Raw genomic sequence first — 18,137 nt, 5'->3', positions numbered from 1 at the left:
TTGTGGAATATGCGTACCTCCTGTTCCTCCTCCTCCACCGCCGCCTGATCCGGATCCGCCTGAGCCGCCAGCAGATCCAACAGGAATGCCTTGAGCACCTGCTCCCATGACTCCCTCGGCGGATGGGCCAGCAAGGTGGCCGCCATCAGGATAATCCAGGTGGCGAGCGGCACCAGCAGGTCCAAGGTGATAACCAGCGCCGCCACCTGCTGCGACAGATCCGATCCCGAGGCCACCATATGCACCAGCTCCACCGGCTCCCATCGCTCTCTCCCAATCGACATTACCGCTTGTATCGTAGTAGGGCTGATTATCGCCGAGGTCGGCAGGTGTTGCAGCCTGCAGTCCCCTTGCAATTGCAATTGCCTCGTGATGTTGCTGATAGAGGAGATCCTGTTGCTGTTGCTGCTTGTGTTGCTGCTGCTGTTGCTGTTGCTGTTGCTGCTTTGAAAGTTGCTGTTGTTGCTGAGTCGATTGTTGCTGTTGCTGCTGCTGTTGTTGGCCAACAGCCTGTCCACCATGCAATTGCCCGACCATTTGTAATACTCCATTATTGGTTTGAAGCGGTGTTGATTCACCCGTTGCCCAGCGTACCGCCTCACGGTCCCTGTCGCGTTCGCCGACCATAAGTCTGCTGTATAATAGAAGTTTTTAAATGATATTTATTGGATACTATAGGTAGTTCTACACTTTGAAAAATAAACTTCGATGTAGTATAACTTTCTTACAGATCTTATGGCTATAATGGCTTTCCACTCACCGCTACATCGCGTCAATTGTCGTCATTACAGCCTCCTTTGGTGTGTGTGCTGCTCCGTAGTTTAGCTGTGCTTTGATTCTGCTTTTTCTGCCTTGATTTCCTGCCCAGGCAATTGATTTTGATTATCCGGCCCAGGGAGGAGTGTCTGCGGCTTTATAAATCGCTCAGTTGCGGTCTGGCAGGATGCTGCTGCTGGCTGCTGTCTCCCTGCCGCTCTCCCTTCCGCTCATTTTTGGCTGTGTGGCTATATAGCTTTTGGTTTCTGTGTCCTCTGTCCTCGGATGTCCTGTCGGCTGTGTCCTGTGTCCTCCGCGGCTTGGCTCGTTGCTATGTCTATGATCACAGATGTGTTCTGGCCTTTTTGTTTCTTTTGTTTGTGGTTTTCCGGCTCAGGTTCAGATTGAGGCTCAGGCTCAGGCGTGGTTTGGCAGCATTTTGTGGGGCAATATAGCTGCAATGAAACCGGGAAAACGGAAAACGGCAATCAGCGGAGTTCGTTTATTGGAAAGCAATTATAGCTAACGGCATATCAATGGTTGATAAGCCGCACAAATACCGAGCACCTTAATTATGCATGCCGTGTAATCGTTCATACACAGTGGGTCGGGACTGGTTTAAAAGTTATTACATGAAATTATGAAATATTAAATATTTAATAAGCCCTAACAATATGTTCGGATAGAAACTATTTTCCACGTATTCCAAATATAAGAGAAATATATTTTTATACTTTACAGAGTAGCCACGCCCACTGTATCCAACTGTTCTGTAAATCAATAGTTGCGGACAGCTGATAAGATATGAAAGGGCACTTTCCACCCCACTCACTTTTTATAGCACACTTTTTGGGGCCCTCAGCTGATTGGCAATTATCGTCTAATTGCAGAGCTTCACTGACTACTGCCCTGGTATGCAAATGAGGTTGGCCCGCTCTCCCTTATTTATTAGCTTTAATTTACAAATTCCGAAGGCTGAGCACCGAGCTCAGCCTTTGCATTTAAATGCCGCCAAATCAAGCGCATTTTTTGGGCTCCGCCAATGCGTCTATGGTCTATTTTTGGGGTCAGTTCACAAATGCGGTTTGCCGCTGGCGCTGCCATTTGGCCTTTGCCTAGATTGCAGCTTTGTGATTCACTTTCTGCCGCATTGCAATCAAATTTGAATTTTTACGCCCCACCGGAAATGGCGAGTAATATGCCGGGTCATTTTTCTAATGGATTGCAATGCGTAGGGGCCTCGAAAAAAAAATGGTTAACCTCTGGATCGACTTGGCAGTCAAATGTCTTCATTTCATATTCAGTTGCCATTCCTAATCGGATTCGAATCCATTCATATTCAAAAAACTCGCATTCGCATGCAGATTTGTGCGCCACTTGTCACTCTCGCTGCCCTTTCACCTCACATGCAAGGGGTCACATAAGGACTTATGGCTGCCACTAAAATTATATAGTTTTGTTGCATTTTAGCCCGACTAAATTGTTATTTATTGGCCCTCATGGCGAGTGGCTGCTTGGCGTTATATAATTGCAATCGCATTTTTGACGACATTTCTGGCGAGTTTTGGTTTTCGATTAATTTTTGTATGATTAGGGCATGCCAAGCTGCGGCTATAAATTAAATGATTAAATAACTGAAAACCTAAGAGACTTCTCTTATATTTATATTCACTATAGTTTTATCAATCAAGTCTTTATTCCCTCTAATTAAATTAATGCTAGACCATGGGTAACCAACTAGTTGAAACCCAAACTACCCTCGAGACGAAAGCTTTCATTTTCGCTGCTTGAATTTTCCATTTATTTTAATCGCGTGCAGGCAAAGCGAATAAAGTTTTTCTACACATTTTTTTTCGTATTTTTCAGTTGCAATTATTTGTGGCGCAAAATGAAACTAAACTGCATGCAAAGTCTCAGCTCCTGGTTTTGTAATTTTTGTTGTGGCATGCAACATGTTAGCCCGCAGCTCGACAATTAATTTTTTGTGTGCCAGTGTGTGTGTGTGTGTGTGGTTATAGCCATTTATAGTATATATGTATGTGTGAAGTGGCCAACTTCACCTTGGAACCTGTTGAATATCCTTGAGGCGACCACAACGCCATGCCAGAATGAAATTAATTTCCCATTTTATTGAGGTGAGACCTTTTCGCTGTTCGGGCAAAACTTGGCCAAAAGAAAGACAAGGACGCAGAGACTGCTTCTGGCCTTGTCATAAAAACACTGTCAGATAATGGCTGCTAAAATTTATGACACGCCCACGCCCACACCCACTCACGCCTTTTGCTGAGACTGCATTTAGTGAAGCTCATAAATCTGCAAACATAATTTGCCGACACGTATGCCGAACATTACAAAATGGCAACTTAATTGCCCTCAAATTGTTTGACATTGTCCGTCGCCGGACAGCCTTGGCTTGGCCCAGACACTCCTCTGCCCCCCAGGATACTCGGGTTACTTTGTCCGTCAGAAACAAAACAACAATGGCTCTAAAGTTTCTGGCCCAATTTGATGACAAAGCTAAAAGCCGGGACAGCCTCATGTGTGATTAATGGTTTCTTTGCTTTGCTGACGCTAATTGAAAAATGCTGGGCCAACATCAGCGAAAATAATTAGCCAAGGAGAAAATTACGAGGACTCGGGCAGTGATTGAAAATATTTAAAGTCTTTATGGAGGTAATCAATCACCAGAGAGAGAGAGAGGCAGGACAACACAAGTTCATTTTACCAGCATATAGAAGTAAAGTTCTCACTCTTATAAGTTATAACTGATATACTAACTAATGTGGTGACTAAATACCGCCCTGCAATACTAAAAAAAACGTGACTTCACTGCTTATAAGTATCCTTATATTCTTATTCCGAATATGGTATAAAAAAGTGCCCCTGACAGCAAGATACATTGCATCAAATGCCAAAAATCCACTTAAGTGCTAAAAGCAGGGCGCCCCTAGCTTTTCCATTTGCATATTGCAGGGCGGAATGTTTCCTGTTTCGTCCTTAAGGGGGCTAGCGAGGAGAGAGGGAGGGCTTAGGGGGCAAGAAAAATAGCCAGGACTAAAACTAAAACTAAAGCCAAAGTTTACCAAAAGCGTGTCAATGTTGCAACTAAGCCCGTAGCTCTTGTTATGCCAATTGTTGTAACAACCGTTGTTGCAATCGCAATTGCAACAGCAATAGTAGTTGCAGCGGCAATAGCGAGTGGCAAACATTTATTGCCGACTCTCGAGCGTCGCCATTGTCTAAATTTATGGCTGCCATTTTGTTTTGTTTGGTGCAAGCATTTTGCAAGTCAAGTGCATTTATTTTTAAATGCTCTATGAGGGCTGGAGGCGTGAAGGGCGTCTTTCTACATTTCAGAGTGCGTCAGCGGCAACCTCAACACTTTGGGGCATGCGAAAGTGTCTGTGAATCCGTGTGAGGGGCTTCCTTTTCGCTGGCGGGTCCTTCCCAATTCGACGCCATTCACTTCCGGCCACAACCACAACATCCGCCAGTAGCTGACCCCCAAAGGCACTGAGAGAAATTGGGGCTTAAAAACTTTATAGAGAGTTGATTTTCAACAAAACCGTTGCATTAAATCATAAAAATTTATAAATAAAATAGTCATTGTATTCTATTATATATTGGATTTTTTTCTTCAAGTGTCCTGCTCTAATTTAGTTTGGCAAGAAAGTTAGAGAAACTGTAGCACTCACGTCTCGACCACACTTTCCATTTTCTTTTTTTAAATTTAAGCGAGTTACTCTAATTGTGTTCGCTGCTTTCTCTGGCTTTCTTTAGCTTTCTCCTACGTTTTCGGGGCTTTCATTTTGCGTGCCACAGCGACTTATTGGCCATTGGCATGCAAGCTGCTTCTTCCTCTTGACCAACTTGACTTGGCCTTGGCTAACACACTCCATATATGTATGTGTGTGTGTGGGGGGATGGTTACTTGTTTCCACTTTCGCTCAATTGTTGCACTTCGTGTATTAACTTAATTGTTTTTATTGGGTATTACGCGGCTTTTATGGCCCCGAGGTCCTGCAACCTGACATGGCGTCATCTGGAGAGTCCTGGCCCGGGATGGGGATCTGCGAGAGCCAAAATCGATGGCATCAGGGTGTGCCTGGTGCCTGGTACTTGGTAGTGTCATTAACCCGCCGTCGGAACAAACGGCTGTCCTATCTGCTATAAGCCATGGTTAATATCCAGTCAGTCCGTTATCCTGGCAGCCGTAGTCTTTGTTTTACAGCCCTGTTGCTGCTGTCGGCCATGTCAACTGCGCAGTTTGATGAATCACATAAAATATTCATAATCAACTTTAGGCCAATGCCCGTTAACGGTTTACCTGCCGGCCGAGACCACATTTCTCATATGTGGGGCCCTCGACGCCTATTGATTTTCGATTATGGGCAGTGCAGTCCCATTCGATAAGTACACTAGTAAAAAATTGGTTCGCGTTAATTTGCAACAATTTGTATGATTTTGTATGATTTAGTTAAGACACTTGAGCAAATTGCCCAATTGACAGTTATCTTATAGTTGAGACTTGACTGCTTTTAGAAGTAATTAAACTCTATAGTAAGGTTTGATTTTTTTTTTTTTTCAATATATGCCTTTCGGCCAACCTGTTAGCCCTTCGTGTTTGGACTAATAAGTCATAGACAAAGGCACTAAATAATATATGGCTTTACCAATTCAAATCGAGTAATGATAATGCCAACAAAGCCCCCCAATTACTCTGAAAGGGTATCTGGAACTTCGATTTCCTACACCCCCGAAGAGTCAGAAAAGTCTGCTCTGCAGAACATTTATCAAGTCGCTGGCCTTAACCAGCTCATGAATGTTTCAAATGTTCAATGCCCTCTGATAATGATAAATGTGCGATGGACGTTGTAAGTTCATTGCTGGCCAAGTTCTTTAGTGTGGACCTTATTTTTAGCACGATTTATTGTTGCTCTTGGCGATCTCCAACGCCTCCAACGTAGTCCCAAGTCCGGTAGTCCGGAGGTGTGCAAGAAAAATAAATAATGACTAGCAAATCGCTTAAAATTCCACATCGCCGCACGCAGTGAGTTCTCCGTCCAAAGATTAATTGGGCATCCGAAAATAGTTTGCCGGAACCCGCTGAGACTGAGATTGAGTTCCTGGCGGCGGTAGGCGTTTCATTCCAAAAATGAAAACAACAATTCCGGCCCAGATTCGCGTGCCTTTTCGCAATTAAAGCCAAAGGCAAATGTTTGGGCAGAGCACGTGTTTGGCTTTTGACCCCAAAAGGCGCACCACCTCTGGGGGCCACCTTCGAATGGAACTTGGGATTTGTTTAATAAGCGGTTCCTTTAATTGCGATTTAAATGATTTGGCATTGGGATGGGATATTGTACCTGTACCTGTAACATTTCAAATATCTGCCAATTTCGAACCACTGTCCATTCGTTACACCAAATATTTGAGTTTAATTTGTTATTTTTCTGTTCATTTCCCTGGCGAGCAACAAATTTTCCTCTGCACTTTGCTGTTCGACAAATGACGCCATTAATATATTTTTGTTTTGGATCTTTTGTTTCTTTTTCCATCGGTTTTGGCCCGAGAGGCTTTGTTTTATTTTTTTTTGCCGGCAATTCCGGCTATTTTGGCCATTCTGGCATGCAGTTCGATGCAGATTTTCGGTGTGTTGGAATGCGGCAGAAAGTAAATCTTTGAACTCATAAAAATCGATGAGCGCACGCAGCCCATTTGTTTATCCGTCAGATGCACAGATACCGAGATACTGACAATCTGGGGAAGACGAAGACGTCTTCGATTTGGCTTTAGTGACGTCATCGAGTGTTGATCGCCGCTGTTTACAAAATATTAGTGTATAATTAACGGAGGTCGGTGCGGCGGTCGGAATAGGAATTTGGCGAGCTTTCTTTTTGAATATTCTGGCACTTTTGACTTTGCCACTCAATTCCGAATATGAAATACTTGGCCCCTGGCATTTGGCCAAGCAAATTGCCTTCGGGTCTCTGGGTCTGGGGTCGGGGTCTTTCGCTCTCTTCCTGCCACATCCTGGCACTTAGAGGACTCCGCTTCTTGTTGCTATTGTCGCCGCAATTATGCCCGGGGAAAATATGGCTCAAGCTGCGGGGCACTGATCTGGAAAAACCAGAACACGCAACACACTCGTGGATGAAAAAAATGTTCCGAAGAAGCTGCACGGGAATGTGGTACATAAAGCAAGTACCAATTGTATATAATGCTAAGGACACTCGGGCAGGACATGGGTCAGAGCTGGCTTCCTTTATTCACAACAAAAAAATATTTATTCACAAAAATGAATTGTACCTTTGGCAGATTAGTTTTCGGGCTCATGGGTTCTCCATGGGGCTTAATGCACAAACGCAACAGGAAATTGAAAAACCAGAAAACGGAAGAGATGGAAGAGCTGGAAAAGATTGCTTAAAACACACATCACGTATACGCAGTGTATACAAGGACGGCAGCGCCATACGTGCGCAAGTGGCGCGAAAGTGTTGCGCATATTTGGGTTCTTTAATTTCGTGCAGCGTCCTTGAGACAACTGAATTGAAATTCATAACAATAAAATAATAACAGGCCCGAACCACTGGAAGCTGAGGTCAGTTCCCAGAGTTCATCATCATGATGATGCCCACCTTCGGCATTCGTCCATTTGCATATTTATTCGCTCTCAGATTTTAATATATTGTATATCCGCCGTGGCTCTTTCATCTGGCCATTTGCTCATCCATTCATTCGTAAAAACGTCAAGGTGCTGAAATACGAAATAAGGATTTATGGATGGATTTTTTATGAGAACTACAAATGCGATGAAATGGCCTGGAATTGCGTATAAATTTTGGGCGATTGTTTATTGAATTAGTGCCAATAAATGGGAATTCCTAGTTTTCTTTTCAATCAGGCATTCCACCTCTTGTGTTTGCATTAGTCACAGTCGAGAGGACAATCGACTGGCAGGGATGTCCTCTGGGCCATGGATATACTCCCAGCTCTATATGGTAATTATCCGAATTTCATTGGAGGCAGCGAAGCGTTGAACCATGACATGCCAGCATATTTGCGGGTCAAAGCCAAACAATGCGGGATCTGCATTTGGCAGGGTTATGGCCTGCGTCCTGGATCCGAGTCCTGCCTGGCTGCCTGTCTGGCTGGCTGGCCTATTTGCATGCAAATCAGCCGAGGAGGAAATGTTTGGATTTGTCTTTGCTTAATACGAAATTAAAATTAAATCCATTTGGCAGCAGAATGAATTTCAAATGGGATTAGTGAAGATTTTGTCATCCACCTTGGACAACCCACTTTGCGTGCTCCCGAGTGTCCTGGCAGGGATGTGGAAATTACATTCACAAAAAGGCAAAATAAATTCATAGGAGGGACTCTCCACTCTGGCATAGGAAGAGAGAGGCCCCAGCTGAAGCGCAATAAAAGCAAGTAAATGTAATAATAATTCCAATGTCTCAGTTGCCGCTACGCATGTTACCCTTTCACCCCGCCACTCCTCCTCGCTCCCACTGCCACTGCCACTGCCACATTCCGCCCCCTGTGTTAATACCCCACCGCCACCCGCCTTGCAACCTTTTCGGTAGCTTTGGCAACTTTTTCTACTGTTTACAGAGTGTTGTTTTTATTTTTGTTATTCCAACAAAATATAAAGCCGACGACTCCAATAACTCTCCTCGTCCTGTCGCTCTCCTGTGCCGACTGCGCAGGTCCTTTCCAGGCAGCTCCAACGGCAGCAGCTCCATTCAGTCGCTTAGATCCTTTAACTCGCCCGTGAATTAATGTTTTTAGCATTTTATTTAAACTATATGCGTAGGTTTACTAAACAATAGTTCCAAGAATAAAATGTATTATTTTAGTCTTGCTAAAAATCCTTTAATTATCGCTGAAAAGGACAACCTTTGTCCTTCCTGCCGCCCACCTCCCACTTCATTCAACCAGCCTTTGTGCGCAGCCTTTGGAGACGAACGAGCTGGTGAAGGCGCAGGGCCCAACCAATGACGTCATCAGTTGGCGTAGCAAAACTCGTAATGAGGTTAGGTGAAGTCCTTTTTTTGTGTTGGCCGTCTTCGTGCTCTCCTTGTTACTCGGGTTCGCCTTTGTGCCTGCCTTCGCTCCTCTGCAAGGACAGACGCGACGACCTACTTTGCCCGGTAGTTAGGGGCACGAGGGAGGTAGGGGGACAGGAGCTTGTGGGCGATGGTCGGGAGGAGGTGGGCTACGAAGTGCCCGTGGAATAAGGATACTGAATGAAAATTGGAAACAGGATACAACTCACAGCTAAGACACTGTTATTATTTATGTGTTAAGGATTTTTTGAGAGAATATTAAATATTTTAAATAATATTATTACTTATAATATAAAGGAAAAAACTATTTAAAGTTTATTAAAATCTCTAGAAGGACAACCCTCTGATTTTCTTCAGTGTGTGCTTGTTATTTTAGCATTTCTTGCTTTTGTGGCAAGACTGTGCTGCTGCGACGGTCAGAGGTTGGTTGGCTGCCATCTCAGAGCTCGGCTCTTCGCATTCTCCTCGCTGAGTGCCCGTGCACCCAAGCCCGAGTTCGTCTTCTCGCCTTTGTGACAGGTGAAGGTGCACTGACGAGGTCACCCACCATCTCCATCTCCATCACCGCCAGAGCCAGAGCCAGAGCCACCGCTGCGAGTTGAAAGTTTGTGTGGCCGAGTTCGAGTGTCTGATTCTGATTCAAGGACAGCAGCAAGGCACCTTGCCACACTCGACCGCATTGAGGCGAGCTTAAGCTCGTTTCGCATCCTGCCACCTATGTGTCCTGCCATTTATACACTTTTCTGTTGGTTAGCTGGAGTTCCTATTCGGTCGCCCAGGACCCTCTTCCCGCATTTCTCCCGCAAATGTAATTTATTTTGTGAGCCAGGTCCTGGCAGGACCTTGTGTAGCTTTTCTCAAAACGTAATAATGCCAGTGAGTGTATTTATTTTTCCTTTATTAATCCGATTTATCACTTCGCTCACTTACAATATGTTTTCGCCAGGACAGGACTCTAGTTGAAAGTTTTTATGGCTATTTTTGTTTGTGGCAAGATAAGCGATTTTAGTTGCGAACTTGCCGCATGGAAGAACCTGCCGCAAGCCTACCAGGATGGAAATTTCTCGCAGGACCTCCCTCTGCAAGAGTTGTTCGCTGGTCGGTTACATCAGACCGCACATAACTTCAAATTACTGGCCCCGAAGCCTTCTGACCTCTGACCCCCCTGAGCCTCTTGCCGCTGAAATGTTGCACAGGCAATTTGTGTGGCGCTACAGATGGAAAAATCACCGCATTTCTTGGCTGCCAGAGAGTTAATTAAACCAGGGATGGATTTCAGGACCTCCTGCCTCATAATCCACTTGTCCCCTCGTTATTTGTGCCTCGTATTTGGCTTATTGTTTGCCACATGCTTCTGCCACATGCCTCACATCTATTGTGGGCTTTGTGCTTTCTGCTTGCTGCTTCCGCTTCCCCTGCCATTGTTATCTATTATTAATTTGCAACAACAATTGCGGGAGTTGCGGAATGATACTATTGAATGATTTTTATTGTATTCAATTCTCATTTCCTGCCTGTTTTTGTGGCAGAAAAAAATTGGGGAAAAAATAAAAGAATCAGAGCAAAACAAAGCAAACAAAAATTAATATCGTTTTGCTATTTTTGGCACAGGGCTGGACTCGATGGAGCCTATCCGCCCGCCCATGGATCAAGAAAAACTACCAAGTATTGTATCTGTGAGGGGTCAGAGGTGCACCGCCGAGGGATTCGAGTTCGTCATTGCTTGTTGACAGAAATGAAAAGAATTTTTGGCATTTTAATGGCCGAAATCCATTCAAATTTATTGCTAAGCACTACTTGGGTGGAAAAATGGAGAATATTTGCGGAAAGATTAGAGTGGGGCCTCTCCGCTCTGAACTAAATAAAACTGAATGTGGAAACAAATTTTTATTACTATTAGATTTTCCATTACCAGAAGCCTTCAGTAAATACCAGGAATGTGCTCGTTATTAGAAAATGGCAAATATATTTGTCCAGGCCCAACCTCCTTCTGGGGTTAATTTAACACTATCGTGTTTTTTATTGAATTTCACTCAAATTGATTCCCATCCTATTGGCCTTTTTCGATTCTCCCTTCGCTTTGTTTGTGGACAGATGACGGGTTTCAGTTTTGGGATTGGGCTTTTAGCCAAATTAAATAGAGCGAGCCGAGGCAATTTGTTGGCCGCGAAAAGGAAGAAAAAAGTAACACATTTTTCTGGGGAACATCAATTGTTTATCTATACCGGGAAGATGTCAATTAATTTTTCCAGATAGCTACAGTTTGTCCTTGGTTTTGACACAGTTTCTAATTGCAAGTGACACACCTAATTGCGGACAAGATGGGAGTCCAGGCCCTTTCCCCAAAACTGGGCCAATTGCCAAGGCAAGAAGCGATGAAAAGCCAACACAATAAATATTTAGAATTCGAAAATTGTTTCTAATGTGCGTCTGTTTGTGGCTGTGACATGTCTGAACTGACAACATAAATGAGCCAAACATTCGAGTCCCCCAGTCGCCTCGACATTGCCAACAACTGCCTTTTTGGCTTTTGAAGTCCCGTCAAATGTAGAGGGGCTATTAGGGGCATGTCAGGGGGAAAGTGATGACGTAGTGGTCACATGCCTGGGCGGGAAACTTTTCCGCAACTTTTTCAGCCATTCGGCCAGATGCGAACACTCACCGCACTCGAAAAACTCAAATATAATGATTCATGTGTTCGCTCGGGCGCGAATTCGTTTCTAATCAATCACATTTTCTACTCGAGAGGGTCAGAAGAAACGGCTAAACAAATTCCAGTGAACTATATATGTTTGCCAATTCATGGAATAACACAAACGAAGCGAGTAATTGCTGGAAATTTTAGAGAACGATATATGAAATGTAATCTAGTTTCTTTGGAGAAACAGACAGATAGCTGTCATTGTGGGGAAAGAGACCTCTTCAAGGGCAAGCCCGCCCTCTTCGAATTCTGTTAACATGTAACAATAGCATAGGAAACGGCACAAGAAACGCCTCTTTATGGAATCGGAAATTTTCCCATTAGCGAGAAGTGCAAATCACCCGAGTTCCGCGGGCCTTCACAACACCCTTCAGTAGTTCTCTGGCTCGAGTTCAAGCAGCAACGTCAAGGTGGCCCCCTCCCAGCCGCCCAGCCGACTAGCCTCCCTCACTCCTACTTAGTAATGAACCAATTTCAGTTTTATTTTCGTTTCGTCTAGTATTTGTTGTTATTTTTTTTTTGCATACATACTCGTATCTGGCCGTCGTCGCACTGCTTTTACAGCATTAATGGTCGCGTAGGCAGGCCAAAATACTTTATGGACCAGCTGACGATGCTGCGCCAGCTATTTGTGGTCTTGTAGCTCCCCCTCTAGAGTCCGCCGAGGAGGCGGCCACTCCCATCCCGCCCCCTGGGGCACTCCCGAAGTGGTCGCGCATTTCGACGCATGATTTTAATTGGTTTTTTCCTCTCGTTTCGATTGTTTATGGCGAATCGATGGCTGAACAGCTGATGCTCGGAAAGGCTGAATGAATTGCATGAATAACGTATACGCAGAGTGGGCCCTTAAAACTGGTTACTGGCTATCAGAACCCATCAAAACTTTAGTTTTTGCACACCTTTATGACCCGAAACTTTCCACAGCTATATATTATGGCTGTTTTTCCTAAATTAAAATCAAAGCTGCCGGGCAAAGAAGTTTTAATTAAAATCATGAACACCATTAAGCCTGCACTTCGAATAACTTTTCTATTTATGAGCTGTTTAAATATTACTGAGAACTGCGCCCGGAATGCTAATTAAAATTATTAATTCATTGCAAAAATTACCAGCCAGCCGCAATATAATTTGGCTAATTCAAAATATTATTTTTAATTGGTCACCGAGGAAATGTAAAAGATTAATGCCGTTTTCATTGGCATCATTGGATGTAGTTTTCAGATTTCCCCTACACATCATATAGACCATATAGAATAAGTCCCTGGGACAGTTTACGATCTTGTTTCTGGGCTCTTCAATCTTGAATCTGCCAGGGCCGTGAAATTTATCATGGGAATGCCGTTTGCGCTTTTGTTGTCATTGCATTTTCATTTCCATTTTTAATTTTAATTTTAATTTAATGTAATGCACTTGGCAGTTTTAATTGCGCATTACCCGGCAAAAACAGGGCCATAAATTCGTGTAGTTGGATGCCGTAAATGCCATTTTACAGCTACTTTTTATTAGCCTGCACATCCCTTAAACCCCATCCCCCAACTACTACCGCTACCGCGACCCCCTGCCAACAGAACCCCACTGGCCGCATCTGCAGCCCCGCCCCTTTTATTTACATTCATGTCCTCGCTCAATTTTTGTTTGTTTTTGTTTCTGTGTTTGCGGTCGTTCGTCGTTTTCCATTCGCCAGGCTTGGATTTTCCACACATCTGCAATATCTTACGTGGGGTCCAGAGGTGTGGTAAAAGGCGAGCAGGCGAGGAGGGGGAGCAGGGATGGTGGCGTCAATGTATGCACAAACACGAAATGCCCGTGGCCGCAATGTTGAACACTGCGTTAACGAGCCGGCAACAATTTTTGACACATAATTAAGTTTTTATGTTTAAACGCGCTTTTGGCCAGCGTCCGCTTCATTTGGGCGTTAAGGGTAGACCCGGTTGGCCTCCAAGGAAGAAGGAGGGGGATGCAGATGTGTCACATACTCCACACAAAGGATATTCAAGGTGGTTGGTCACATTGCAGTTTATTGAAATTGTAGTCCATAAACCATGACAGCATTTCATATTCCATAACCATATTTCCCCTTCAATAAGCCAGGCATTTCACTTATTTTTCAATTACTTATTGCAACCACTGATGACGTCATTAGTGGCTCGAACACATAAATCAATAAAGCCCCATCGGTGCGTTAAAGATGACAAGGTGGCATGTGGCAGGTGGCATTAGCGAGAAATTCCATAAGCCTCTCACCTCTGCCAATAGCATTTCGATATTAGCAAAAAAATGGAAATCATAGGGTAGAAAGGTGGCTCAAACAAAAATATCCAAGCCAAAAAGTGCGTATACGCAACGCCCACTCGAATGCACACGTTGCGTATACGCACCGAGAGCCAAAATTACCAAAATGACACAATCTAAACGGAAATAAATTCGCAAGCGTCTGCGGCCAAAAGTGCAAATTACACAAATGTTGCAGAGAAGATAGAAATGGGGGAGGGGGAGGCATCTAAAATAAACTGCAACTTGCGACAAAACACAGTGACCTTCCCGGGCGAAAATTAATGGAAAATACACGGTGCTCTCGTTTCCTCCAGGACACCCCCTTCGAAGCACCCACCTCTGGCGGCTCTTATCAGAAAACATTTTTAAATTGATGACGCCACCGAGAGCAAAGGCAGGGAAAAGCCAAAGAAAAGCAGGCTGCCTGCAGTTTGCGATTGTGAAAATGTGAAAATGACTTTTCCTAGTTGGCAAATGAAATTTTTATCTGAAAATTTAAGCGAACATTTTGCTTGCCAAAAAGGAACTACAAAATATTGCAATAAACAATTGTTGGGGAGGAAAAAAAGAAATATATGGCCACCGTATAGGTTGTGTATCGGAAGAGCTGATTTAGCTGAGTAGCATATGTTATCCATAAACAGTTCTCGTTGCGTTATGGAAAATTGTACACCCCAAGTCCCCCATAGTACCTAGTCTTGGATGTATTTGTACATAAACAAATCGAATTGTTTATACTCAAGACTGTAGAGCGTGAATGGGCCAGAATAATAACAATAACAACATCAGAAGGGGCAGCTTCGCCTCGGCCTCTCACGTTGCGCATACGCAGCGTTGACAACCATGACACGGTATATGCAAAATTAACAATCTCACAGCGATTGTCACAGAATTATTTATATATTTTTGTCTTGTAAATAATTAAAAAACACAACAAGCACCCGAAGCTCCGAAGCACTGAGCACCGAAGGCGACATGAGTAAGAGTTTATTTTGGTGGTCAGCGTTTTGTTCAATTTCGCTAAATCAAAAATAAATCCCACACGGAGAAAGAACAGAGTGAGACGAGTGCCAGTATGAGAGAGAGACGGGGGATAGAGTGCATCGCCGGCTATATCTATTTTTGTTAACCCAAATAGAGGCCGTCGAGCGAAAGAGAGCGCCCGGAATCGGAATCAGAATCGGAATCTCATTGAAAACAATCGCTATTTATAGGCCTTTGGGAAACCACCTGATAAATGGAAATTCTCTGCCAGACTGGCTATTTTCTTGGCTTGTTTTTTACAATATTTTGTTAGTAGACCCCAGAAGCTTAAAAAGAGATACCATTTATTCTTCCTGGTACTCCAACAATGATTCCCAAGTATTCCAAATTCATTTCTTAAACAAACACTTCGTTATTCTGACTAAATCAACTGGGTCGAACCAACTTCAAATGGGGCAGAAACAAATTTTTCCCCAAAAAAAAAGGAGAAGAGAGAAAACCATTTCAGTTTGTTTACAAAATCCCGAAGAATTTTCAATTTGTTGCAACCCATTTCCCCACTCATGGCTCTCCATTTGAAAGTTTTTTGTTGCTGGGATTTCAGTTTACTTTGTGTCATCTGCCGAGTGCACAATTAAATGCTTTTTTTGTTCTTGTTGCCACTGAAACGAGCGTCAAAACGAGATGCAATGGAGTCAGCTTGGCAGGCGAATATAACAAGATGTTGCACAGATCCCCAGGATGCAACTTGTCGCTGCTCTCTCTTGGCAAAATAACAATAACCTGGGACAGAGTCACTCTGCTACAGGGATGCACTGGGATATATTTTTCATAATCTCGTATGTCTTGTAGCTCCCGTAGCTCTCGTAGATGTAGCTCTTTCTCCGAGTGCAGGCCCGCATGTGCCGAGGCCAACAATTGTTTTGCCTTTTGCCTGGCTGCCTCCTTTGAAATCTCCTGCAATTGCCCAGCTAGGGAGTCTAGGGACTGGGGACTGGGACAAAGTCACGCATCCCATTTCTTCTCACAAATTTGTGCAGTTGCAGCGGCAGTGGCACAATGCCTGTTAGCAGGCGCAAATTACACAAATTTGCAACAATCCTCGAGGGCAAAACCAAGAGAAAGGAATCTAGAACAAAGCCTGGAAAGCGAAGGAGAAAAACGTGTGTCCATGCTTACACATACATGTTTAGAAATTAGAGAAACGACCCATAGCTGGGAGTTGCAAGGAATGTGAGAGCTATCTTAAGTTTGCTTGAAAATTTCAATAAATTTCGTTCCAGGAACTTTAGAGAAGCACTTTAAAGGAGTGTTTACAACCCTCAATATGTTGTCGGAGTGGGTGGGGCAGTTGTCAGGAGCGCTCTCAGCGCCGTGTCCTGGCCGTGTTTGTAGCACGTCCTGCATCCTGCCGTGGCCTAATCGATACAAGGCTCCACGGGCGGGAAACTGTTTTGCAAATGTGCCACAAAATGCGGCAATTGTCAATCAATCTCATGGAAATTATGTCCAAAGGGGGTGGCTACACAGCGGCGAGCGTTGAAGGGCATCTGTCAGTGGCAAGTGAGCAGAAAAAAGAGCCAGGACATGTGCCTGACACAAAAAAAAAAAAACAGAAAGCCCAGCCAACTGCCAACTGGCAGCACTCGACACTCGAGCTCCGAGACGAGTAAACAGTTTTTGATAATCTTTCACTCTAGTGTTTGGCACTCACACCCCAAAAAGAAAAAAAAATGGAAAACGAAAACTTGTGGGAATAAAAAGCAAAAAATTTTAAGAAAACTAGAGACGGGAGGAAGAGCCACGAATGACTGCAATGATGAGTACGTCAATGATGTTGATGACTGTGTCGAGTGTGATTATACGGCTGAAGCTTAAAGCTTCAAGTGTTCTCCAGCGAGGCACACACAGACATACACTCAGGACCGCCGCAGAAGGATCAACATAATCGCAAGCACACACACTTTGGCTGTGAATAGAGTTTATGCGGAGAGATTGTACATTAAATTTTAAAATAAATCCTGAGAGATGATTAACTTTTTTATGCATTGGATTAAGCTTCTAAATATTAAAATTTGTTAAATAAAAGTGGTATAGCTTATTCACAATTTTCCTTTCCGTGTAAACCTCAAATAACAAGCTCCTCCTGCCACGCAACAAATATGTTTTTGCGACACTCGACTCGAGTGCCCGACTCAGCCATTTCAATTGGATTTTTCAGTAGTGGGCCTATTAGGCGTAATGCCATTTCAGGATTTGGCCCAAAGCCGCTCGTTTGCCGGCTAATCCAACTTATGGCCAAATTTCCATTTGGCCCGCGAATAAAAAATGGCCAAGCACCGATTAATGATGATGAAGCCGTAAATAAATATGGGAAAGGGCAGAAAGAATCAATTTATGAACAATTAATCGTGTTTTATGTTTCTTGAGTTTAATATTTATTTTTTGCGCCCCGGAGCCCCCATGGCTCTCATCTGGCCGTTCAAACAAACAAATCACCGATGAATTTCGAGGCGGAAGTTTTTCATCATGACGATCCCCACGGTCTAAGGAATTCTATTATATGGGCTTGTTTGCCCCTTTTTCTGGCCAGGAGCCTTCCATAAACATAATTTCATAAATTTTACGATATGATGGGATGTGAGTACGCGCCGCGTATGGAAATTATAGGAGGCAGTGCTCGTAAAAACTGATTTGTATATTTATAAATCAAATAAACTTTTCAATTTTATTGATTTGTTTGTGATAGCCGGCGAGTGCGGGTACAAGTGGATTTAAGGAAATGTATATGATTCGATTTGAATCGATTTAATGCCCCCCATAAGGCGGTCGGAATGACAGAGAGTCCGAGGAGCGAGCTCTTAGCGAAATTAATTCGAAAACTTTCAAAACAAAAAGGATTCCCGTCAGTCTGTGGCATTTATTTATAGCACACGGCCGTAAATGCACCCAAAAGGTAAATTTAGAAAATTACAAAGAGCAAGGACCAAACGGGCGGAGAGTGGCTAAGGGGCAGGCAGAAAGGATAGTGGCAAGGCGGCGTCGTAAAACAGCAACCACGAGCCAAGTTTTCCACTCAAGGCGAATGAAAATAGGCAAAGGTCCTCGCCACGTTCTCGTTCTCCTTGCTAGTCGGTGACTGGCAGAATCCGCTGGATGCGCCACGAATACCCACGCCCACAGAATCCTGCGGCTGAGTGCTCATTAAATAGTAAGCCCCACACACACACACACACATATGCAAGGAAACAGGACACGGGGACAGGTGGAAGGCGCTTGTGAAAAGCTCCAGTTACCGTAGCAGGAGCCAGGCATCCAACTGGAATCGTTAGCACACATTGACCGGGCCCAGA

General features: G+C 43.9%; 1 protein-coding gene across 4 annotated transcripts in view; it reads right to left on the bottom strand.

Annotated features, from left to right (window-relative positions):
* The window catches only part of LOC116654470 (potassium voltage-gated channel protein Shab-like), a 34,815-nt gene that overhangs the window by 8,475 nt on the left and 8,203 nt on the right, over positions 1-18,137 (bottom strand). For 3 of the 4 annotated variants that reach the window (XM_032454410.2, XM_032454408.2, XM_032454409.2), the window contains exons 3-4: positions 761-1,211; positions 18-634 (exon numbers count right to left, since the gene is read on the bottom strand). In XM_032454410.2, the coding sequence (XP_032310301.1) occupies positions 18-627 (610 nt within the window). In that variant the 5' untranslated portion in view covers positions 628-634; positions 761-1,211. The remainder of the gene's footprint in view (positions 1-17; positions 635-760; positions 1,212-18,137) is intronic. The other variant, XM_032454411.2, reaches the window with a different exon arrangement.

Source organism: Drosophila ananassae, chromosome 2R (assembly GCF_017639315.1).
Source record: "Drosophila ananassae strain 14024-0371.13 chromosome 2R, ASM1763931v2, whole genome shotgun sequence".
Lineage (NCBI taxonomy): Eukaryota > Metazoa > Arthropoda > Insecta > Diptera > Drosophilidae > Drosophila > Drosophila ananassae.
Note: the sequence above shows the minus strand (reverse complement) of the source record. Positions and strands in the feature narration are given on the sequence as shown.